This window comes from Polistes fuscatus, unplaced genomic scaffold (genome assembly GCF_010416935.1).
Source record: "Polistes fuscatus isolate 324 unplaced genomic scaffold, CU_Pfus_HIC Scaffold14, whole genome shotgun sequence".
NCBI classification, from domain to species: Eukaryota; Metazoa; Arthropoda; class Insecta; order Hymenoptera; family Vespidae; genus Polistes; species Polistes fuscatus.
The window spans coordinates 2,857,303-2,884,097 of record NW_025113042.1 but is presented as its reverse complement, the minus strand read 5'-3'; the positions used below and the strand labels follow the sequence as shown (position 1 = coordinate 2,884,097).

Below are 26,795 nucleotides of genomic sequence, written 5' to 3'. Positions count from 1 at the left end.
CGTTTCGGAGGAACTTAGTTGAAGTGAAACGTTGCCTGGCGTGTGTTCAAAAATTACACGAAGTGTTGTCTCTTATTCTTATTTTTTCTTCCTCTTTTTCACGTTTGTTCGTATTCTCTTTTCTCTTATATTTGCATTTTGCAACAGCGCAGGGACGGTACGCGAGGGGTAGAGGGGGTAATATTATCATGAAGTTCTTGTCGTTCTTGTCGGTTACTTTTTTTTCTCCTCTTTTTTTGTCCTTTTTTTTTTTTTATTATAACTATTACGCATAATAATCGCATCTCTCATTCTTGCGGTTGTTTCTTTTTTTTCTTTTTTTTTTTTTTATTCGTCAAGGTATAATAGAAGGATAGAAAAAGTTTTACGATGAACATTCAACACGGAAATCGTTCGCGAACGAGCGAGCGAGCGACGACGACGAAAACAACGACGATTACAAACGCTTTCTTTCTTTCTTTCTTTCTTTTTTTTCTTTTTCTATCTTTTGTTTATAATCAGAATCAAAAATCGAACAGGTGTAAAGTATGCAACAACTTCCTACGTAAGCGAGACGCTCATAGAAGCATAATTCAAATATTATTTATAATCGAACTATTTTGTTTCTTATTTCGTTCCGTTGTTATTGTTGTTATCGTTGTTGTTGTTGCACTTTCTCAACTTTGTTTTCTCCAATCCTTGCATTTTAAATCTCACAGTCGGTTTTCGCTTTTCTTTTCTTTTTTGCAAATATACAATTTGATATTTTTCTTCGGTGATCCTCTCGCTTACGTGATCGGATGCACACACGCACACACGCAAGCACGCACTCACACGCACACACGTACACACATGAAGAGACAGACGACATTAGTATTTAATTTTTAGCGTTGCGTCAACGTAATCGCGACAATGTTTTAATCGCCTTCCTTTCGTTCGAGTTTCTCCGTATTTTCTTATTTATTTCCTTTTTTTTTTATTTTGTCATTTGGTTTTTTTTCGAGGAAGGGTAGTGGAGGAGTTGGTGGGCGGGGAGGAGCGGCGGCTGGGGTAGCGGAATAATTTTTTTTTTTCCCTTTTTATTTTATTCTTATATCTTTCGCTTATTTTTTATTTTATTTTATTTTATTTTTTTTTTTTAAACACATCTCACGCATCTGACGTTTATCATTAGTTTTAGTTTTCTTAGTTTTTTTTTTCTTTTATTCTTTTATTATTATTATTATTATTATTATTATTATTATTAATATTATAATATAATATTATTATAATTATTATTTATTTATTTATTTATTATTTTTTTTTTCTTAACGACCTATCTTTAGTTTTTTTCTTTTTCTTTCATTTTCTTTTCATCTTTTTTTAAACGATACGCATTGAGTTATCTATCGCTTATTTATTTTCTTTCTTTCTTTCTTTTTTTTTTTTGTTGTTTTTCGTTCTTTTTCTTTTTTCGTTTAAATCGCTGATAGATAACAATGAGTCGTTAATAAGAAAAGTCTGACGATATGATTAGTTAGATCGCAACGCATGAAACTGGGATCAATTATCATAATAATTCCATTCATCATCTTCATCATCATCATCATCATCATTATTATTAATCTTTCGATCATTCTTTCTTTCTTCTTCGTTTTCTTTGTCTCGAACGTTGATTGAAAAATGTAATGTAACATAATTTTTCAAAGGGAAGATCATTGCGAACGTTTCTCCCATGTATTATTAATGAGAATATTTAATTAGTTAGTTAGTTTGTTTGTTTGCTCGTTTCTCTTTTTGTTTTTTTGTTTTCCCTTGACTCATTCATTGGTATAAACAACGACGATATTATTTACATATGAAAAACTGTAACGATACTTTGTCGGATCGTTCGAATGACTATTTTCGTTTTTTTTATCTTTTTTTTCTTTTTTTTAACCAACAACTTTCGATATTTTTCAGTTACACACGTCGCGGCTCTCCTGCTGAATTTATCGTTCCGATATTATTTTTTACGTCGTCCGATCCGTTCGCTTCGAAAAATGTTTTTATCGCGAATGAAAGATACAACAAAAAAAAGATGTGTGTATGTGTGTGTGTGTGATCAATTAATCGTATCGAGAAAAAAACATTTTCATATAAATTAGAATTCATTTTTCTCAAGTGACGCTTCCGTTGTGTACAATTTTAATTGTTCATTACATTTTTCGTCAAAAGATCCGATGCATTTAAAAAAAGAAGAAAAAAAAAAGAAAAGAAAGAAAGAATCGTTGCTCGTAACATTTGTAATTATTTAAATTCCATACGGATGCGTCTCATTCAACGTTAAATAATTTATTAAAACGTTTCTCTCGAGATACATTAAATATTATTTTATATATAACTATCGACAAGTATAGCAAACGCGAAATGGATTCGACACGACGTAAATTATCGTTAAACTTTGGCACCAAAATGATCTCGCCATATGGGATTTCTCGATATTTACTTTTTTTGGAACCGGTAATCTCATTTTTCGAACCAAATCACCGACGTAAGATTCTTTCAAGCTTACTTAATCGGTTTTTCGGATCGATTCGAGAGATATCGTATAATAAAAGATCGATATAGGTACTCGCATAACGCCCTTTTACACGATCAACCTAAACGCACTCATACGATTCGTAAAACATTCGATTCATACGTAAAGACGTTTCTTTCATATTTATTTTATTCTCACACATATACATACATACATACATAAGTACATACGCAAAAATTCATACGAAATTCTCACGTTCATATATTTATATATTTATTTATATATATATAATATATTACCTTTAATAAACGTCTATAGGTATATATATATATATATATTTATATGTAATTGTATAGACTATTACATTCGCAACGCACACGCTCGACGTGATTATACAGTTTTGTTTAGTGAAAAAATTCTCGTGGATCCAACAGGTTTACGCGATTTCATATCAAGCTCTCACTGCACAAAATATTTTGCACCGGTATATATACCATAATTGAATTATCATTTTAATTTCATTCGCAATAAGAATAAAACTAGCGATAATAATAATAATAATAATAATAATAGTAATAGTTATATTCGTGTCACGATCTGAGACACTTCGTCTTCATTCCTATTTCTTATTTTCAATTTGTTCTTCATTTCTTTCTTTCTTTCCTTCCTTCTTGAGTGGTTTTCTTTCTTTTTTTTTATTATTATTATTTCTTTTGGCACGTGACAGTTACTCAAAATTCTTCCCCTTTCATTTTTTCTTTTCGCTTAGATTTTCTTATCCCCCCGCATCTTTCTTATATTTCTTATCTTGCTGCGAGTATCGATACGCGTATATTCGATGTAAGTGTCTACACGTATATCGAATAATTATTAAAATATTTATATGTATTTATTATACAGTTAACACTACTCCCTTATTTTTATTTTCTTCATTCTTTGATTTCTTCTCTCTCTCTCTCTCTCTCTTTCTTTCTTTCTTTTTCTCCTATTCTCCGTTTTATTTATTTGTATCTCGTTTAAATGTGAGAAATGGCAGTTTTAGTGTGACGAGTATTATTTATATTTTGTTATTTTATTACTGGTTTGCACATGCACCCACCCCAGGACCATCGTTTTACTATGGAATTGAACGATTTCATTTCGAGTTTATTCTTTCTTTCATTTTCTTTTTCTTTCTTTCTTTCTTTCTTTCTTTCTTATTTCATTGATTTTTCTTTTCATTTCTTTTTTTTCTTTTTTGATTCTCCTATTTGATTCTCATACAATTATTTACAATTTACAAACGCGTTCTCGTCCGAAGACACGGGAGAACATATCGACATTTCCGAACTTGGATTTAATTTTATATCTCTCTCACGATATATTAATGATATTAATTTTAAGATTAGAACACATGCCCGCTTACGTTAGATAAATCGTTAGAAAAATTTTGGCAGTGTTACGTTATGCGTAAATCCCCATAAAGCATTGTCTTTTGTTATAATAATACGCATTACATTATCGTAAACGTATTTAATCGTATTGAAAATCAATTTCATTCGACGAAAAAAGAATAGTAAGATTAAAACAAATATGTGTCGGTGATTTCAAAGATCGTTACATGAATATTTCGAATTCGCGATTAAGAAAATAACTCTTACATATACAGAAACGTAATAAATTCTATTAAGAATCCAATTTGATTCGATTTAAACGTCGAAGAAAGAAACAATAATATTACGAAAAACAAAATTATGTTTCGGTGATTTCACACGCGTCTCAATACACGAATAATTTAATTCATGATTAGTGAAAATAACTCTTACATAGTCAGAAACGTAATATAAATTATATTAAGAATTCAATTAGATTCGATACTTAATGTGAAAACGTAATTCATTATAACTAAAAATTCGTCTAAGTTATTTAATCACGCCTGATGATAATATGAACGATTAGAAAAAAAAAAACAAAACTCCGCTTTATGGGATAAAAATGAATTGTTCGTTAATATTATATAAAATGTTGTCTATACGGAGTGACATTTAATAGAAAAACAAAAATTAAATCTTCGTTCGGAAATTCGACATATTTAGTTGTTTAACCGTAAGGTGCTAGCATATTGTTTATTTCGAATTAGATTTAGTTGTTTAATTATTCAGGTGACGTACTCGGGTTTGCCGTCTCGCATTGTCCAATGCCTTGGTGAGACAGGAGTCCAAGGTACCGCGACGTCTAACGTCGCGACGCTAGACGTCCTTCGTGGAAACCTTGAAAAAACCTTCTTAGGGCTCTTAGGTGGTGAATCCGCGAAGGTTACGCTCCTTCTCGGTGGTCTTCTAGGTGGCGGTGGTGGTGGAGCCATCAATGGTGGCGGCGGTGGTGTCGGCAATGAAATAGCTGGCGACTCACCTGCCGAGCTGTCCGAGTAGCTTACACCTGAGTATGCGTATTGCTGTGCACCTGGTCGCCCTCGGTAGTCCCAATCGCGTTTGCTGGGGCGTAGTACTGAAAATTTATTCGTTAATACCATTCGTCTAATTTATTTTACAATTTTTTTTTCTCTCGTTTTTTTTTTTTTTCTTTTCTTTTTTTAACTCGTCAACATATTTCTTTCCTTCTCGTCCGTGGGAAGTAATTTTTTTATATATATATATAATTTATGAGAATTTTTATCACAGAGAAAAGTAATGCAAGAACATCTTAAAAATGATTGATATCATCAAAATTTCCTATTCGTTAGATTTATTTTACTTCGCACGGACGAGTCAGTCACGTAATTTTTAATCGTAGATTTAAATAAATGTCATCGTATTTTTAAATCTCTCGTATGAATTATTCTCGTCACTCGTGAAACCTTGAAAACAATTGGTCGTGTTTACAGGATCAAACTAATTTCGTGGTATTTTTTCTTTTTTTTTTTAATACTATTCTTTTTTGTCTTTTCTATTCTAATATATGTTTATATATATATATGTATGTATTTTTTTTTTCTTTTCACATTTCCTTTTTCTTTTTATCTACGAAGCTTACAAATCCTTTTTAAAAGCGACATGCGATGCGTCATAATAATGTTCCACTCGTTGACGCGCTAAAGAGCTTGCTCGAAGCCATGCGAATTATGCGCAAATAAGCTGCTCAACTTCTCGATCTTCGTCTACGAGGAAAGATTGAAAATCAGGATATGATGTGTGTGATTATATTAAAGCTTTAGAAAATAATAAATCGTCTTATTTCAAATCGAGTCATCAGTATATACACTAGAAGTACAAAGGAACAGTAAGGGGAAGGTTTAGGATGGTATGAACTGGTCAGAAAAAAAAGAAAAATAAGAAAGAGAGAGAGAGATAGAGAGAGAAAAAAAGAAAACAAAATTCCCGAAATATTTGTGTCGATAAATATATCCACAAAATAATTTATATTATTTCACGAAAGTAATTAGCACATTGAGTTGGGTTAAACGATAATTCGTAATCGATGAGTGAACATGTAAAGCACTAAAAAAAGAATAAAAATAAAAACGAAAATAAAAAGAAGAAGAAAAAATAAAAGAAACTTCGTACGAATTAGACAGATAGAAACAATATTTAAGATTTGGCCGATAAATTAGTGCGATCTTTTGCTTTGGGCGTTGTCATTAGGATAGAAAAAAATCGCACGCATTTATTCGGCTAATTTATAAGAAAGAAAATGAAAGAGGAAAAAGAAAAGAAATGGTAAAAAAAATAAATGTTAGACAGATAAGATAAGATAAGATAGATAGAAAGATAAGATAGAAGACAGAGAAATAGACAAGAAAAGGGATAAAAATGAACGGGCTAAAGTACTCACATATGGTCCCGGGAAAGGCGCATGCATCCTCCGTCTAACTCTGGAGTCCGTACCACTAGAGACAAAAACAAAAGTAGAACGAAATGCGCAAACGAGCAATAATTAATAATACGCCTCCTCTGCAATTGTCGGATGAGAGAAGAGACAGATAAATAAATAAATTAAAAAAAAATTTAAAAAAAAATAAGATATATATGAGCGCAACACATCCAGCCAGCCGCACATCGCACGCACCGAAAAATCTATTTATGCATAATGTATACACGTACGCTAGTAGTAGTAATAGTAAGTGAGATAAATATATATATGTAAGTGTATATATATGTATATATATATTTATATATTCATATATACAGTATGCAATAGTTCATAAGGGTCTTCTCGTTCCACCATCATCATCATCATCATCATCATCATCATCATCATCATTGATTTCGACGTTGTACATTTTCGTCGAACTGACCATCATCAAGGTGTCCATTGAGACACCAACAAAAATATATATATAACGGATATACTCGTTGGGGTCCGACCAAACGAGTGTGTGTTAACGTTTATACGCTGCTAACTGCATGCCAAGCGTACTCTATGTGTATCTAACTCGTATTTCTATATGTATAGGTTAAATCTCATTATTTTCTATGAAAATATATATATCGTTCAGTCAACGATCACTAATTAAAATTTTCTTTACAATGATTTATATATGTTACGCTGTTTCAAATTTCATTGAAGAAAATTCAAGAAAAGTTAACTATTATATTCTAGAGAGTAAGAATCGGTATAAAACATTAATAAAAAAGTATACTTTTCCCAAATCTAATTTTTCCTATTAACAAAAATTCTCCTAACGAGCAATATTAATCATAAACTTTATTTAGTGATTTTTAAACTGAATATATATATATAATGATTATTTCTAATTAATTAGTATAGGGTTGTAACTATACATATATAAATACTAGCGTGTAACGAATAGGACACTTCTGTCAAGGTTCCATCCTTCTTTATAAGACTTTGAAGTGTTTTTAATCGAAAGATGAAAGAAACTGCTTCATCTGCAATAATAATCTATTTGATTTTCAAATGAAATTATACGTTTATAAGATATATTTATTTTGTTTGTATTAGTTAGATCAAGAGTTTCTTTCTTCCCTCTTTTAAAAAGAGTTGATTTCTACCGATCGTGTGTGTGTGTATGTGTGTGTGTATTATTGTTTTGGTATGCGTGTGTGTCGAACGAGCTAGGATACCGACTCACCCGGCCATTGTCGAAATCTCGACCACCACCGATCGTCAACCTTGCTTTTGCTTTCATTGCATCCGACAGTGGTATCTAAAAAAAAAGAAGAAAAAAAAGAAGAAAAACAAAACAGAGGTTCAATTAATTTCATATATTTTTTAAATGGAAAATTATGATAATTATATATCATTCGAATGAAATGATACGATAATACCTTAGCTCTGGTAGCTTCGGTGTGAGATTTGTAACAAAATTCGAGTAGGGCAACTGCCAATGCAAGAAGAAGTCCACCTATCAGAATGTAAAAGATTCCGGCAACGTTACTCAATGATAATTCGTTTCTAGATGCGTCCTGTTTATCACCATGCCTGCATTCCGTTCTATCGTACCACCATCGATTCATCAATTTAGTTAATTCTCCGCTTTCTTTCAACGACAGTACGGCCAGGTTGATCGAATCTCTGCGAAATATAAAAGATACGAGATAAAACAAAAGAAAATTATTTCTTTTTTTTATTACGTGAAAAAAAAAAAAAAATAAAAAATTATGAATTTTCGATTTAATATATTATATCAATTTCAAATCATTGCAAAAATTTAAACCGTAATACATTAGATCGAATTGTTAAGAAAGAATATCATTTAACTTTGCTGTATCTAATGATCGTTCTTGACTAAAGGATATAAAGACCCTTCAAAGTGCTAGACTTTGTATTTATGGGAAAAGCTCGCTCATGGTAATGAAATCCGATTTCAAGATAAATCTGATTAACGGATAGAAAGAGGTGGAGGAGGAGGAGGAGGAGGAGGAGGAAAATTGGAATGAAAAAGCGTACGAATGGATGGCTCGTTTCCTTCAAACAGACAACCTGATGGTTTTAGGTAAATCAAATTTAACCGAGTTAACAGACAAAAATCAAATCTGAATCGATCCGAATGATTCGAACAAAAAGTTCGGACAAGAAGTAGGAGGATTTATTTTTCTTTTTCTTTTTTTTTTTTTTTTTAATCAAGATCAATCGACGAGTTAAATATATAAAGAAGAGGAAGAAGAAGAATTTTCCGTAGAAAGTAAATAGAATAAAAAAGAATGGTGGATATATGTGTTCGATATTGCATAACGATCTAGGAATCTTTAGAAAAAGTTCGTTCGAAGTTTAACTTTAAACGAAGAATGGTAGAAATGTATGGACGATGATGGCGATGGCGATGGTGTTGGTAGTTGTGAGCGAAATACGATAAAAGGAAGTGAAGTGCGCTTCTATGTTAAGAACGTTCCCTAAAGGTAATGATATGGAAAGAAGGAGTATGCACCACGTTTTTCTATGCTAATTGAGCGTAATGACGCGCGGCTCATCCTATCCTCTCTCCCTTAAATCTTCCCAACCCCCTCCCCACCCACTCACCCGCCTTCTACCGACTTTTTCGAGAATATCAAAAAAAAAGAAAGAGAAAAGAATGTCCTAACCAAGAGGAAAGATACCCAATTGATTCTTTTCTCGAAGACGATAAAAACCTCCTTAATTGGCTTCTTTAATAATATTTCATCGAATCATAATGAAAATTCATTAATGTGTAATAATAAATCGTATTTGTATTTTGTATTATCTTAGAAACGAGCATTACTTCGAAAATTAATATACAGTTATCTTACCTCAAAGGTGAACCGAGCGGAGTTGCAACGCCAAAACCTTTAGCGTCGAGATTTCGTCCAACTTTCATCGTATCGCAGGGTAATCTTTCGTTGATGTATTCGTTTTTAGGACTTTCTATCAATAGTGCGTATTTTCCTTTGCTAGTTCGAACCTTTCTTATTCCTTCGTCGTAAGTCTTGACGAATACGTGTTTACGTGAATTCATGAACTCCCACATTTTGCTGTAGAGACTTATCTGAGATTTCTACGAGGAGTAGATAATTGTTTATTAATAAATACTATATATACATATATTGTATTAATTATATCTTTATAGGGTAGTTTTATTTAAGAAACTACATAAAAATTAAAACAATATTAATTACAATATACATATATATATATATGTATATAATTAATATTAATATATGTAATATATTATAGTAATATAATTAATAGTGTATAGTAATATAATTATATACTATATATATATATATTAATTATATTACTATATAATATATATAGTAATATAATTAATATTCATTAAAATAGAATGATATTGATAGAATGATATACGAAAAAGATAAGAAAAAAAAATAAAGCAAGTTAATTAATCATTCGTCATGGTGTAGATCGTTTTACGATTACTTACACGAAAAAAGTCCCACGTTGATCCGGAAGACAAGGTACCATATTGTACTTCCGTTTGCGAGGCAAGGTCTTCCGGTGAATTTATAGGAGTTACCATCCTTTCGACGGTTAAAAATGCGGCAAGGTTTGCGGTATAAGATGATATCAGGATAAGAGTGAAGAACCACCATACGCTTCCAACTATTCTTCCAGATATCGACCTATGTTTTTAATTCAATCAAATAGTTTAACAAAATACCCCATATATACAAATGAAAATAATAATAATAATAATAATACAAATTTTATCTAATCATACTTTCTATTATCTTCGTCGTCTGTCTTTCAAAATCAAATCAAATCAAATCAAATCGAATCAAATCGAATCGAATCAAATCAAATCAAACGAAATCAAATATCCAAATTCATGGGACTCGATAAATCCATTGGACAAAAGAAGATTCCCATTTCATCTCGGCTACGTAGGGATTTTCATTCGAAGCTAGTTTCGTGCCCAAAAGTGGAATGAAGGACACTAAATCGGATTATGAGAAAAAATATTCAGTCATATTTAATAACGGATGATGATTCCTCCTTATAAGAAGATGGTTGATCGTTGAGATGAAAAAGAAAAAATGAAAATGAAAAAATTAAAAAGAAAAACAATAGAGTGAGATAGCGAAATAGCGAGATGTGGGGGAAGGGGGAGAGGCGGGGGTTGGTGTTTAAGGAAGCAAGAAAGAAAAAAAAGAAAAAACGAGTATACGTGTGTGTGAGAGAGAGAGAGAGAGAGAAAGAGAATAGGGTGGTACGACGGATGCATAAGTTTCCGGGAAAAATTTACAATTCATATCGTAACCAGTAGGGGGGAATATTTAAACCATTAATCAAGGAGCCTTGCCGCGTTAGATTCGTGGCGGTGGTCGCGATGGTGGCCACTCGACTACGACGGAATGTAAATTAATTGAGACCTAGTTTCGAAATGAGCACGCGTTTTGCTCTCTCTCTCTCTCTTTCTCATTCTCTCTCTTTCTCTATCTCTTTCTTTTAACGTGGATGACGAGATAGGAGTGCCAGGATTATGCGCACGCACTCTCTAAGCTCGCGTAAATGAACGTTTTGGGAAGCTCGGATAACGAAACGAATAAAGAACATGTTCGAACTTTCGACCTATATAAATAAACCCTTCTTCCTTTCCTTTCCATTTCTTTCTGGAACATTTCTTTTTACTTCTTCTTCTTCTTCTTTTTTTCTAACGTTAACGAAAGTTCCTTCACCACCCCTTCCCTTCCCCCTTCTTTCTACTTTCCATTCTCTTATTTTTCGTTCTTTTTGTTTTTTTTGTTTTTGCATCTTCGATCGATAATAACGAATGATCACGAACATATAACGTGCTTTAAAATTTCTGACCTTTTTCTTATTACCGTTTCGTTATTTAATCGAAAATCTCCAGACATCTAGGCGCTTTAAACGCACGTTCAGAATTAGAAGAAAAAGGAAAATGAAAAATAATGAAAACAAGACAGGGAATTTCAACATGATTAAGGGTGAAAGAGAAGGAAAGAAAAAAAGAAAACAAGCAATTTTTAAAGGAAGAAAGAAAGAGAGAGAGAGAGAGAGAGAGAGAAACGTACGACCTCGGTCGGAGCGCGTGTCGCGAGAAAAATTGTTCATTCGAGCACGAACACAACACGCTCATTTAAATGAGCTACTCCGTGCCGAGGGGGTGGAGGGGGGAGGGAGAGGGAGGGATCCCTAGAATAACGAACGGATTGGCTACCTTGTTGTTGGCTTTCTCGTAGAAAACGATTACTATAAAGTTTTTACGTTGAATTATATTATTACGCAAGGCCAACGATAAAAAAGTAATAGAAAAGAAAACGAAGTAAAAAGATACAATAAAAAAAAAAGAAGAAAGAAGAAGAAGAATAAAGCCGTAGTTTCTGATCGAATAAGTAATCATGTTAAATTTCGTTTTAGCGTTATATTTCGTTATTGTTACGATTATTATGTCTGTTTTTTTTTTTTATTATTATGCAATTAATACTCTTATTTATTTCTTTTTTACGTGATCATCGTTTGATTATATTTATGTTTTCTTTTTTTAATCCGATGCAATCAGATTATTTGACTAATTATTTAGAAAATACGTATTTGTGTATCTGTGTTTGCTATGAGAAAGAAAAAGAGATAGAGAGAGGGAGAGAGAGAGATAGAGAGAGAAATAGTTTTGAATTTTACACAATTCATCCTATCAATCGAGTATACGGTCGAGTTGACTCAGTCAAAGGAAACTATTCTCTCTATTCGCTTTTACGTATAAACTTATATATTCATATATATATATCGTAAGAAATATATGTATATTCTCGCTCGTTCCAGGAATAAAATGAAAATGTTAGACGAAAGACGTAAAGTCTATAATTAAGTACGCGAAGACGTTAAAGACTTATTTTAAATGCGAATAAAATATCGATGGTGGAAACTGTTCCTAATGAAAATATATATATATATACAAGGAGATTATTAATATTAATCTTTTGTTCTCACAACAACAATAAGATTTGCGAATTTGTTTATGTATTATGTTTAAAAATCAAATCCTATTATTTAATTATTATTATTATTATTAAGTATATTAATAAACGTAACGAGTAGATAATATACTTCTTATTTCATTTGTTATTTGAATCAGGATTAAAATGAGAAAGAATATTTTTCACGCATTTCGATATAAATATTTCATTAAAAATGATTACCTGGGTGATATGTCGCAACCTTGTTGCATGAACGCAGCTAAAGCGAACCATAAACTGTTGATGATACTAAAATCATTGGCCATACTGGATGCTTGTATGTGTGGTGAACCTTGAGGCGTGTGAGGGTGTTGTAGACTTGGATCATTTCTTCCAGAGATCGATGGATCACCACTTCCACTTATCGTCAAAACTCTCCACTCGTACGGTGAAAATCTGTACAATTTTTTTATATATTTAATTAAACAGAATATAACAACAAATACGTACTCTTGTTATACGCGAATTCGACTGATTTAATTTCAATAATTAAACAAATCAAAAATATAATAAAATTCTTCATTTACAAAGTTCCTACGAAATTGATCGAATTTTTCAAATTGTATTCAATCCAAAAATGAATTGTTAAGGAACGCGTGTACGATTGATTTTATTTGTAAATCAAAATGTATTAATTAATTGAATACTCGAGAGGTTAACACAAAGAGAGATAGAGAGAGAGAGAGAAAGAAATCGTTTAGATGAAAAAAAAAGTGCGTTGAATATCGAGCGTCCATTTAAAGTCGAATTAACAGTGAAATTAGCGGTAATATGGGTTTTAAGCTATCAAGATCTTCGACTTCATTTATCGTCGTGAACCTACTTTCATTAGGTAAAGAATCACGCGAAGAGATAAGAAACGCAAATACCTCGCGTTCGGGTCTGAAATAAAAGCAAACGGGGACGAGGGTTTGGAAGGAGGAAGGGGTGCAGTGGGGGAATTTATCGTCGGCACGGTGTGGCATAATATGACCACTGAATCGCGATAAATGCACGCGTAATTGCACTAGCTGTGCACGTAACTGCGGCACTTTACCGTCGTGCTTCCACCGAAGCACCCACCACTCTCTTCCTGGCAAGAAAATAAAAATACTGTCGTTTAATTGCGTTTCCTATGAAAGGAGAAAGAATAGAGTGGAATATATGCAGCAGGAATATAACTGAAAATACAAAAAACAAAGACGACCCTAAGAGAAAGGAAGGAACAACGACAATAACAACAACAACAAAATAGCAACGATAAAATAGGAAAAAGGATAATATAAGTCAAATTGAATGTACAACGATTGTATGTAAGAACAATAGAAATGAATAGTGTTAAACTTTGTAATTAATTTTTCTCCAACATTAAGAACAAATATGAGAAAATTACCTGTCGTCGAGTTTATCGGATAATTCGTGATATTTCTAAATTCAATTAATAGAAATGATAAAATAGATGAGATCAAATATTCATTTAAGGCCGTTTTTCTTATATATGAAAGGAAAATAAAAATAATTAGATACGTCAACGATGTTGTTATTACGACAGGTAAAACGATGCAAAGTGATATAAATATAGAATAAAAATCTTACAACACATGTATCTATATACCATATCTATTTTAATCGTGGGAGGGGTTGGGGTTGTAAGTGTATGGCCTTGATACGGTCTAACTCCTTAACAAGTCCGACTACGTACTGACTTTATCTACTCGGGGGAGTAAAAGTTATTCAAAGAGAGGAGAAGGACGCTTGGATTTTGTATTGGATAGATTACATAGACGAGAAGCGTACGTGTAACGAGAGAATAGAAAAGGGAAAAGACAGGAGGGACAGGAAGGGAAGGAGAGGGGAGAGGAGGGATGGGGTTATGTATAGGGATGTATGGGGATGGATGGGGTGTGGTAGGGAAAGGTTCCCAGTATTATCGTCTCTCACCTCGAGACTATGAATAGGACGATGGACACTCCGATGTAAGAGAAGATGACGCACACCCAGATCTCCTTGCTCAGCGGATTGAGAAAACTGAAGACCCCAGGCTTCTGCTTGATGGGCTTCTTTATCATGATGCTGATACCGAGGGACATGAAGGGTTTGCTGAAATCAATCACGCGCTCCCGTTCCGACGTGATCGTCATTGGAGCAATGGCAATGTCCGCTTCCTGAAATATATACACATTAATTATTTAATATTATTAGAATAATTATATCGCGTTGATAATACTTATAACGTAATATTTTTAAACGCTATTATTCGTCCTTTTTCGTAGACGTTTAAAAAGATCTGAGAGTAAAGAATCAAATTCTGACAGTTTGTTTTAGACAAACACGCGAAAATACCAACGTTGGATCAGAGAGAAAGTTAATGCTTTCGTTTCAGGAGTTTCGTTTTCAGTAACATCCAATAGATGTAGCTCGATACTCTATCTCTCTATCTCTCTCTTTCTTTCTATTTCAAGCACCGCCCCCTCCCCTGACGGGAAACGAGGGTGAGCTAGCTTGCAAGCTCGAGTCATCTACTGGATGTCGTTAGAACGTTCAACCGTGAGATAAAACAGCCCCTTTAGCCGTTCCCTGAAAGTTGCCAAGGATCAATAGCAAACTCTTTCGGGTAGTCGAATTAGATCGGGCCACTCGACAAGTTCTTCCAGGAAAGTTTATCAGGAAACGAGCTCTTTCATTGAATTCGTACGCGTTACCGAAGGATTTTGGCACTCGCCTTTCTAATGAGTTCACCGACCATTCCGTCCCAACCACCGGGAACCTCAGGATTTTCGGTCCCATATTTTCCGTCCTTTACTATTCGCAACTCGTCTGGAAAATTTTATAATTAATTATTATCGACGACAAATTTTTGGTTCTTTTTGTTTCGTTAATACTTACACGTTATGCCAAGTTTTTTAGCGATCAATTCGGCGAGATCTTTGCAATAACCCTCGTAACTGTCATTGCCAATAAGTGTTTCACCGTCCTCGGATTTTTTCTTCATTATGTAAGGTTCTTCCTGTTTAATTTAAACAACAAAAAATAGTTATCATATTGATATAAAATTACGGATAATTAAGATTGATTTTCTTTTTTTCTTTTTTTTTTTTTTTTCGTTTAAAGTAAAAGTCGAACTTACCACAATCGTTGTTACGATGTAAGTTCTGTTCTTTTCTATTTCGTGGGGACGTAATCTGACGTATTTCGCTGCTATCGTTTGAAATCCAGTCTCATCTGTCCATTCAGCTACCTAAAAAAGAAAAGAAAAAACAGAACCCCATATAAATGTTTAAATATTATTTAGTAATATACTGTTATAATCAGACGTTTAATTCTTACCTTAACCATCGCACTGTTCACTGTCATTTCTACAACGTGAAGCGTATAATTTTGTCTTCTACCGTCGTCGTTGAAACGTATCTTTCCAGTTAATCCTTCGATTTCGACCTGTAAATAATGATAATATCGATTGAACTAAACGATCACGCAAATCTTTAAATTCCACCGTTATCCTTACGTTGAATCTTTGAGATCGTTAAAGAATCAGACTTTTTGGGGAGGGGGGGGGAATGCGAGAAAATGTGAGTTTTTGCGGATTTTTCTTTAGTAGCTTGGATTTCTTTGCCGATATCGACAAGTTTTATGTTAGACGGTATCACGAAGAATGCTAAGGAAGCGACTTTGGACGTAAGGGTATCCATATACTGACTATTTCACGGGGAACGAAACCCCCATAGGAATTCCGTTAGCAGTTCGAAAGTGTCGGCAATTACTGTCACTGTCAGGAATATGTCGGAAGGATAAGGTCCATGGTATTTTCGGTAGTCCGATATTTGCGACAGATCGAAAACCCACCTACTAGAAATTCGACAACCCCGTTTCTACCTTTTCCGACCATGTTACTCCTCTACATTTGAAAAGAACAAAATTGGAAACCTTTCTTTCTATTCCTTTCTATTTCGATATCTTATTTTAATAAAAAAAAAAGTATATAGTACTGTACTCTCGTTTTCAACTTTCTAATTCGACACGCCCACGCACTTTCGTTTCGAATTTGGTTCGTCGATTTCGAAAGAAGAATAAAAAAAAGAGGAAAGAAAAAACACGAAACAAAAAGCCTGATCTTTTTCTTCGTCCACCTTATAATTGGTACCATAATTTTATCCCCTAAAAATGTGTAAGATACACGGTCAAACGTTTGAAACTTTTTCTCCGAAGTTATTTATCTGTGTGTGTGTGTGTGTGTATGTGTGTGTAGGTGTTAGAAATATGACGAGTTCTCTCCTACTTTTGGTCTTAATTTAAAAGTTCGTGCACGCGAAATAAAAAAGAAAAGAAATTACTCCGATCCACCTAAATACAATTTTTTTTAATTAGAATCATAATTTGGTTTAACAAGTACATATATATATAAGAGTACAGTCAAATGTTTGAAACTTTTCTCTCAACCCCCCCACCCCTCCCCCTTCGAAAAAAATATTTACGCGCGTTGGAAAATACGACGAAACGAATTTTTCTAACTTTTAGGTCTTATAAATTAAATACGTGAATTTGAAAAAAAGAAAAAAAACAAAGGAAAAAAAAACCATTGAATTCCTTCTGTCATTCGTAATTGTAATTATTCTCATTTTTTTTTTTTCTTCTTTTTCTTTTTTCGTACAATTTATAAAAAAAAATATAATTAATATATATGTTAATAAATAATGAAGTTTTGCGCATACCTTACGAAGAAATCTCGATATTTTATCGCCATTTTCCCACGGCGTTACCAAATCACGGCTATTATTGCAATCAAGAGATCTCGTGCCGTTGGTTGGCTGACTGGTTTTGTTCGCTGACGTTGTTCCGATCAGGTTTCCTGTTCGTCTGACGTTGTTCCGATCAGGCTTCTTTCTTAGAAACTTGTTGAACGCTTCAACGAGAACGAATACCGCGTCGTACATCAAGGCTGCTTGCGCCTGACAACGAACGAAATAATAAGTATAATCGACAATTAAATTATTGATAACGAAATAAACCTCCCTCCCTCCCTCCCCCCTCCCCCCAAAAAAAGAAGAAAAATGTAATAATTAATTTCATCGTTATTATTATCATCATCATATTCATTTACAGCATTGCATTCTCTGACATTTTATAAACCTTTGCGGACCGATTTATAAAACGACAAAGTATTCTACGCGTAAAAAAAAGAGTGTACTTTGATTTAATATGAGAGTCATTAAAATCTATTTACTCTTAATATAAAAAATATTTACCGAAACTTTTGAAATAAATGTCAAAGTTGTACAATTAACAGCATTGCATTCTTTGACATTTTATGAACCTTTGCAGATCGATTTATAATTCGACAAAGTATTCTACGCGTAGAAAAAAAGAGTGTACTTTAATTTAATATAAGAGTCATTAAAATCTATTCACTCTTAGTATAAAAAATATTTACCAAAACTTTTTAAAGAAATGTCAAAGTAGTACGATTTACAGCATTCCATTCTTCGACATTTTATGAACCATTGCAGATCGATTTATAATTCGACAAAGTATTCTACGCGTAGAAAAAAAGTGTGTACTTTAATTTAATATAAAAATCATTAAAATCCGCTTTTGTTATAAGTATAAAAAGTATTTACGCGAACTATTCAGAAAAATGACATTTCTTCGAAATCGAGAAAGGAAATAATGCACCTAATAGATAAAATTTATAATTATAACGTTCTCATTTTAGTATTCTTATTTAATTTGTATGCAATTTCTTAAATAAAACTACACCATAAAGATGTAATTATAACAATATATATATGATTATACGATAAATTTATGTAAGATACACGTTGAAATAATTCTTCACGTTGAGATCCCTATATTTTAAAGTCTCGCAGAGATAGAAAATAAAATAAAGTATTCTGAGCCAAAATTGGGAAAGCACGATTGCTATTCTCCTCGACCATAAAGATCGAGCACGATAATCGTTGCATTAGATCGCGAATGTTCTTTCCCTCCCTCTTTCTTTCTTTCTTTCTTTCTTTCTTTTTCTTTTTCTTTTTTTTTCCCCCCAAGTTACAGCTTTCACCCGTTTTCTGTGTTACGAACGTGTTGGGAAACACAACCCGAGTATTCGTTTCCTTTCTTATAGGATCTTTCAACTCATTGTATGTGTGTACTACTATATCGTATAAAACTAAGGCAAAGCACGATCATTCCTCTTGCTTTCGCTGAGAAAAGCATTCACGACAATGCGCGTATTTTTCTTCGAAGATGTTACCGAAAGGAATCCTTGCCAAATCGATATTACCCTCGATCGCGTTGGATATTCTTGGTGTTATGGTATAGTCATGGTTAGAACGATCGTCAGCTTATATTACTTGACTACTCGTCCTCAAAACTTTCAGAATAAGGAATACACGATAATATTATTTGATTACTTTAACGATATATTTGTCCAAATCCAATGCAAACTTTTTTTTCTTTTTACATTTTCTTACATTTCGTATTCGATTGGAATTTTTGATCAATTTTTCGAAGTTTTGAAAATTAACAAAAAAAAGAAACGCTGACGTCGATACGTTTATTTTATTTGATACGTGTATTCATCGAAAGGGTTGAAACAAATAATGAAAGGAACATGGGTATCATTTTATTGAGGGGCGGGGGATAAAAATACTCGTGTGTCAATGCAGATAACATTTTTTTACTATAAAAAAATTGTCTATTCATTTTGTTGCACATTCAGCAAAGTTTCTTTTTTTTTTTCATTCTCGAGAAATCGTTACTGTATAAATACCTTTTCTTTTTTTTTTCTTTTTTTTTTTCGCATTTCATACGTGCATTCATGATTGGGAAAACAAAAGAAGAAAAAATATCCACGTGAATCTCATTTTACTTGGGGTGGGGGTGGGGAGGGAGGAAGAGAAACAAATACTCGTACCAATACAGATACATATTTTTCCGTCTATTATACTATCCTCAATGATACATTTTTACTTCGTTGCATTCAACAGATTTTAGTTCACATTCACGTGAAATTGCTAATGGTTATTATATTTTATATGGGGGTATTCGGCCAAAACGTTTCAACAAAAAAATATCTACACGTGGATCTTATTTTAATTAATGAATTTCGAGATAAGTTTTTGTAATTATGATATTTTCTCATCCACAGTAAATAATTTATTAACTTTGTTGCATTTAACCAAGTTTTTCTAGATTTTAATTAACAAATAATCGTTAATGTTGAAACCATTTTTTTGTCCACTTTCATATTTGCAGATATAAAAAATGTTGTCGAAAGGATTGAAATAAATTTTTCTTTACGTTTTTTATTTCTTCCTCCGATGTTTTAGTCTTATGATTACTCAGTCGGGTTAAACAAATTTTTCTACAAAACTCGCGAGAAATTATATAGAAAAATTTTTCAGAACGGTAAGATATAATAGCGTGCTCGTTACTTTATATAAGAAAAATAATGAAAAATAAAAAGAACAACGTTGCTTACCTCACTACATACGTGTATACACACACATATATATATATATATATTTTTCATTTTCTATTTGGCCTCGGAACGAGATATCTAACGTGTTTCCTACAAAAATAAGGATCTCTTTTTATTTCTCTATTTTTTGTTTCCCTTTTCTTATTTTTTTTTTTTATTTCGTAATTTTCACGTTCCACGAAACCCAGTGCGTCAGCAGCCAATTTTCTTTTCGCTTACCTGAGCTTATCATAGTAGTAGTACTCCCCACTTAAAATATAATATAATATTTTGAATTAAAGAAGCAGATATTGCATTATGTCATAAGAAAAATATTTTAAAAATATTTATTAATTAAAATTCATGTAACAAAAAAAATGTGGTATTTTATGCGTTACTTTAACTGCTCTACATATTTCATGAATAAGTAATTACAACAACATGTAACATTATCTTTCACGTTGCACTCCTTTTTTTTCCTTTCTATTTATTGTTTTATCTCTTTCTATTTCTCTACTTTGATTGTACATATTTGAGAGTTGGAAAAATATTTATACATCGGGTGGGTTAAAAAAGTTTCGAACGATACGAGTTGTAAACGAAAATATGCCCACACCGTTGAATTTTCCAACGATAAAAATAATTTGAATTGTTGGTGTATACGTGAACACCCATCAGATATATAAGTATGTGTATTTATTCGTTTATTTATATACGTAAAAATCGTATTCATTTATGTATCCAACGTCGACATAGGATAAGAGAAAGAGAGAAAGAAAAAATGAAGAAAATAAAATAAAAGGTAAGAGGAAGATAGTTTGTTTGATTTTCATTCGTTCGTTCGTTCTTTCGTTCTTTCGTTCTTCCTACTACTACTACTACTACTAGAAGTCAAACTTTTGCCATATTATCTTGGGCATTGGACTGTGCAAAGTAGTAGAAGACAAGGTAAGACGAGACTTTGGTCGCTTGAGACCAAATTGGACCACTCGAAGGTAGTCGAGGGTCGTTGGCTAGCGCGAACACGAGTTTCCTCTCGAGAGATATACACAAAGGGAAAAAGCTAGAGGGAAACAAACGTGGAAACAAAAAAAAAAAAGAAAAAGAAAAAGAAAAGAAAAGGTAAGGAAAGGCCGAGAAATGAAGTAGAAGAAGAAGAAGAAGAAGAAGAGAATAAAAAAGAAAAATGAAAAAATAAAAAGAAAAAACTACAAAGTAGGGAAAAATGATGAGAAAAACGAGAACGAGTAAATGTATCCTATTGAAATAGATTTATCACTATCATCGATATATATTACGTCATAGATTTGATATTTTCTAAAGTAAAAGATTATTTGTCTTATTTATATAATAATAATAATAGAAAAGGAACTTATAAACTCTTGATTTTATATATTTTACATTTATATATCTTTGAACTTTTTCAACAATTTATTTATCATTTCCATGACGTTTCTTAGATTTTTCTAACGTGCCTTTTTCTTATGACAATAGTATACAAAAGTGTACAAAATAAAATAAAATTTGGATTACGTGGAATGATTAAAAAACGAGAGACCGCTTTTTACTCACTTGTATTTATGTAAACGAATTATTATTTTCAAAGAGCGAGCAACAAGATTTATTTTTTATGTGTCCCGTTGCGGAAAATCAAAGCCTAGAAAAAAGAAAAAAAACAAAAGAAAAGAAAAGAAAAGAAAAGAAAAAAGTAGCTCGAAGAAAGTTTAACATCTTTCGGTCCACGTGAAAAAAAAAAAAAAAAGAAATATTCTTCTCGTAACGAATTATACGTCGTACGGAAAAAACTAGTGAGATATTTGTTATCGCAATGCAAAAGCAACGCTACCAATTCGTGGGACTGACTGTATATCTTTATAAAAAAAAAAAAAAAAGAAAGAAAAAATAAAACAGCAAGATAGAAAAAAAATAATGTAAAATATGTTGAAACGAAAAAAAAAAAAGAAAAAGAAGAGAAAAAAAAATGAAAGATAAAGAGAAACGTTGGAAACGCGTAAAAAAAAAAAAAAAAAGAGTAGTATACAAAGAGATAGATGAATTAAAATTCATTTGCATTCGAGCAAAGCAACGGCGAGGATTAAAAATAAAAATAAAATTCTCATACAAACGTGTCATTTGTTAACGTTCGATAAAACGTTTGGAAATTGATGTAAAGAAAGAAGGGGAAAAAAAAGAAAAATATAAAAAAAAAAAAAAAAAAAAATAGGGGGATATCGATTTTATTTAGAGACGAATGAAATATCGTTACGATCTCGCTTACAATTTGTTTTCCCTGAAATTGCAATAACAGAAGTGTGTTGTTTAAAAACTAATTTATTCAACCCTTTACCCTCCCCCCCTACCCTTAGCCACTACTCGAAATGCAACGAATACGTACGAATTGAACGTACGAAAAGATATTTTAAAACACGAATGCCACTTTTCGCATTGAAATTATTGTAACTTTTTAATAAACGTAACACCATCCAATATATATATAAATCTATTATGACATTTTGTTTTAAAATTTCTGCTTTGATTTTCTTTTATTATTATTAAATGGAAAAAAGAAAAAAAAAAAAAAGAAGAAAAAAAAAAACATTACATCGAGTAGAACACTCGTATGAAAAGCTGTCGAAAACAAAAAATCGTACGATAAATATAGAGAGAAAGAAAGATAGGTAATATTCATTTTTGGAAAAGCAAGCAAGTATCGCGGTTAATATTACATTGAAAGAGAGGAATTTAATATGGAAAAACAACATGAAAGCGAACTCTTTTATTGAAATCGAATGAGACAGAGATAGATAGATGAATGGGGAAGAGACACGAGAGGAAAATAAAAAAAATGGAAACAAAATGAAAGTTAACGAAAAAAGAGGAGGATAGAAAAGAGAGAGAGGGGGGTAGGGGTAAAAAAAAAAGAAAAAAGAGGCACAAAAATGGCGGTGGTTATACGTACGGAAATGGATTCACGACCAGCCCCCTGATAGGTGGCAGGATCTAGCCGATGCCAACCCAGGAGGAAATCCTTGACGTGAGGTCGAGTGGAGTCCACAATGCGAAAGCCGGTGATGTTGATGGCACCGTACTCCCATCGATCACTTCAGCGAACCAAGAGAGAGAGAGAGAGAGAAGGGGAAAGAGAACTAAACAACTCGAAATAAAGATATAAAGAAATAGAAAGAAACTTGGGGGGAAGAAAAAAAAATTCTTGTCCGATACTACTACTTCCAATGCTTGTTTGTATTAAAAAAAAAAGAAACGGGAAGAGACATTTTTTGATAATAGTACTTCACTGAATATAAAACAAAGCACGTTTCTAAATTTGTATCCCGAATCTTTTTCTTACGCTTGTAACCGTAGTCTCGTGTTTAACGATGGGAGTGGGTGATAAGGGGTACGAATTCTTTGTTCCCAATTCTTTGAACTTATATTTGTTTGGGGGAAAATGAGAAAGGTGAATATTATCGTACGGTTTAATTGTATATTTCTTGGTTTTTTTTTTTCTTTTTTCGTGCTTTTTCCGTATATCAATATATTATTTAATTGTCGAATAATTGCAATTGTATATTGAATAATGAAAAATGAATGAATAAAATGTGTTAATAAAAGTTCATCGTTATAAATTGATAGTTTGGTGATATTATAGAGAAGATCGATATGTTAGGTGTTTAACGATGCTCGTAGGAGGGTTAGTAAATGTCTGTAGAACGAGGGTTAAGGTGAATGACGATGGTAGTCTAGGAGTAGAAGAGAAGGAGGCAAAACTAGATATATACGGACAAGTGTATTGCCGGTATCTCGAGCGTGGTACAGAACGTAATGGCTCTTGCTCCTTGTAACTTGCTTCAAACCGCTAAACAGAACCTAAACTGCCTCCCTAAATCGTACACGCGAAACTACGGATTCTACGTAGGTACGTGCGGAGCTTCGCATTGAGAAACTTCAAGGATATCGGATGAATTTGAGTGATTACTGTATTCTATGAATAGAAAATGGCTCCTATTAACGTTACCTGTCAAATATAATAATGATTTACTTATTTCTATTAATCTATGTTACAAAATGAACAATATTTAATTTATTATTTTATTTCGAAGAAAAATTAATATTCATTCATATTCTCGTGTTTAAAATTAAAAAAAGTAAGATAAAATAATACACGTGTCACTGATTTTGATTGTTCGTTGTACGTTGAAGAATTTATTATTATTAAAGTTGTTTACGTGTTTTAGGTTACAGGTGATATGGTAACGACACTTGATTGGATGAAGTTTGCCAAGGAATTTGTTTTAAGTATCGTCTTTTACAAAATACGTTCTTTTATCGTTTGATTCAATTGAATACGAATACGTATGACGTTTTATTTGTTGCCAAGGTAATTGGGAAATAATGATGCAGGTGTTAAAGAAACTAGAGAAACAGGTCGATATTATTGTATACGCGTTCGTAGTTAAACGTGAATTAAAAACGTGTAAGATCTCAAGGATAGACAACAGGTAAGTATTTGTCTGCAATTATTCTTTGATGAATAATTAGAACGCGTTGGTGTTGTATGTAAGTGTAACGTGATTTATTGATTTTACGATTGAACGATCACATAGTCAATTCAAGTATTATAATCCCGAGAAATAAGAAAAATTATTGAGAAAAGAAAAGAAAAGAAAAGAAAAAAAAAAAAAAAAGAAAAATAAAAAACAAAGAGAAAAAAAAAGAATCGTTTTCTAATAAAAAGTGTAAGATCAAAAGATATTCTTAAAGCTATATTGTAATTCGTGAATTTCCGTGTAATACTAAACTTACCAGTCCACTTAATAAATAATGATACGTTCTTCTTCCAAGCGTGACGTCTCGAACGTGACTCACCACGATATCCTTGGCCATGTCCGTCGGACAATCCAATACCACGTATTTGTTGCTCCATCTGAAATAAATAGATCGTAAACTAAACCCGTATTATCTGTGTCATATTATTATTTTTTTTTCTTTTTTTCCAATTCATACGATATAATACGATAATTATCAATTTACTTCGTTACGTTCACCCGTTTCATCATTATCATTATTGTTATTGTTATTATTATTATTATTATTATTATTATTATTATTATTATTATTACATTGAATCTAACTCCTGGTGGTGATGATTATTAACGATCAATTACACCAAATGAATACTATTAAATCAAATTGTTGAAATTGTTTGAAAGGAACTTTGTATAATGAAGTACCGGTACTATCATCATCATCATCATGATCATCATCATCATCATCATCGATGAGTGTATTTAACAACGTGGTATTTAAACGCGCGAATATTGACAGGAATAAAATGACTTTTTATTCGAATTAGAGAACTATCATACTATGGGGGTTTCTCTCAATTGATCGAAGAGAGAGAGAGAGAGAGAGAGTGAGAGAATAGAAATAGAAACACGTTAAAACGGATATCAATACGGGGATACTTATCGATCGATATCGATTATTTCTAAACGCACCTGCATTATGCTTATTTTCGTTAAGTGTCACGTATGCTCGATTTGAATTCCCAGTTACGGTCACTCGTTGATTACCTGCATCGCGTAAATGGAGCACGCAAACCGCAAATGCGTAGTCGGTAGTAAATTGCGGGACGGACGCGTGATAGTCGTTCGACAAAACGTAACGGACGCGTTACGTTTGAGAACGTAACGGGTTTGTACGGTTGCGAACCTCCACCGAATTTACACCAATCCGAAAATAATAGTTTCGATCGATGCTTACCTTTCCAGGAATTCTATTTAAATACAACACAAATAGTATCCAACATTTATCATTATGAGACACCTACGTTAATCTCAATGATATTCTGACACCTACGATAAATAATCATTTTGATTTTAGTAGTCTATAGATATTATATTATTCAATAAAATAAAATTTATAAACATCTAAGATTATTATCTTAATGCAATCGCGATGTACAATTCTTGGTATAACTCTGACGTATCGGAAAATAATAATTGTCAATAAAAATACAAATAATAAGTTAGTTTGATCAAGATAACACTTATGTTAATATTATCAAATTCTGACTCATACGAAAATAATAGTTTCGCGGTAATTTAGAGGAATTGTGTGCTTGAAAAATACAATTTATAAAAGATTTAAGATTATCTTGATGCAATCCTAATAAATTCTTGATGTAACTATGACGCGTTGGAGAATCATAAATTTAAATATACAATACAACAAATGTTAGTTCATTTAATCACGAAGACACTGATGTTAAAATAATAATAATACTGACGTATTCGAAAATTATAGTTTCGTGGTAATCCGAAGGAATTATGTTAAAGTAAATAGAAATAATTGTTAGGTATATTCTTCTAACGAAACTCAGACTCATTTGAAAATTATAGTTTGGACGATAATAAATTTGATGATTTCGTAAAAATAAAAAAATAAAAAAATATTAGAAAAATACTTATTACGATAGATGAATCACGTTTACCGATTAAGTTCTTCGAGACTGCGAAGAAAATCGATCGCCTCTGACATGTTTTGTATCCTCTTGACGGTTTCCACTTGAAAAGACTCGTTTCCAGGCTTCAACGTTTGATAAATTTGCTGCAACCTTAGAAGACCTGAAAAGAAATGAAAAAAAGAAAAGAATAAGAAACAATATAAACGTGTTATACATTGGATAAATAACCTCTTTGTTAATAATATTTGCCGGAGAAATCTCGATTAGATCGAAAATTATTTATTCAAACACACATCCCCTCGTATTAATATCTAATTTTCTAATTAATTGCGTTCGAAAATGCATCTCCGTTTATTTTGGGTCTCCTCCGATCCTCCGATCGATCGATCATATTTGTTGGTAAACAAATTCGTTTGGACAATCATTTGTTCTATCAAATATTTACATCTAATATTTATTAAATAAAATATCTATAATAGAGGAAGGATAGTAACAAAAATTTTATTTATATATATATATATA

The 26,795-nt window shown here is 32.2% G+C and overlaps 1 protein-coding gene across 3 annotated transcripts in view; it reads right to left on the bottom strand.

The window, feature by feature from the left end:
• Nucleotides 1-4,295: 4,295 nt before the first annotated feature.
• Nucleotides 4,296-26,795, bottom strand: part of LOC122514137 (glutamate receptor 1) — a 187,927-nt gene continuing 165,427 nt past the window's right edge. Inside the window, exons 5-19 of one of the 3 annotated variants that reach the window (XM_043630800.1) lie at nt 26,301-26,433; nt 24,611-24,731; nt 17,061-17,297; nt 15,679-15,786; nt 15,479-15,589; nt 15,238-15,358; nt 15,074-15,168; nt 14,293-14,516; nt 12,556-12,768; nt 9,819-10,017; nt 9,187-9,431; nt 7,747-7,993; nt 7,551-7,625; nt 6,290-6,344; nt 4,875-4,966 (exon numbers count right to left, since the gene is read on the bottom strand). In XM_043630800.1, coding sequence (XP_043486735.1) covers nt 6,324-6,344; nt 7,551-7,625; nt 7,747-7,993; nt 9,187-9,431; nt 9,819-10,017; nt 12,556-12,768; nt 14,293-14,516; nt 15,074-15,168; nt 15,238-15,358; nt 15,479-15,589; nt 15,679-15,786; nt 17,061-17,297; nt 24,611-24,731; nt 26,301-26,433 — 2,150 coding nt within the window. In that variant the 3' untranslated portion in view covers nt 4,875-4,966; nt 6,290-6,323. Of the gene's footprint in view, nt 4,967-5,452; nt 5,616-6,289; nt 6,345-7,550; nt 7,626-7,746; nt 7,994-9,186; nt 9,432-9,818; nt 10,018-12,555; nt 12,769-14,292; nt 14,517-15,073; nt 15,169-15,237; nt 15,359-15,478; nt 15,590-15,678; nt 15,787-17,060; nt 17,298-24,610; nt 24,732-26,300; nt 26,434-26,795 lie in introns of those variants that run through there. The other 2 variants (XM_043630801.1, XM_043630799.1) reach the window with 2 other exon arrangements.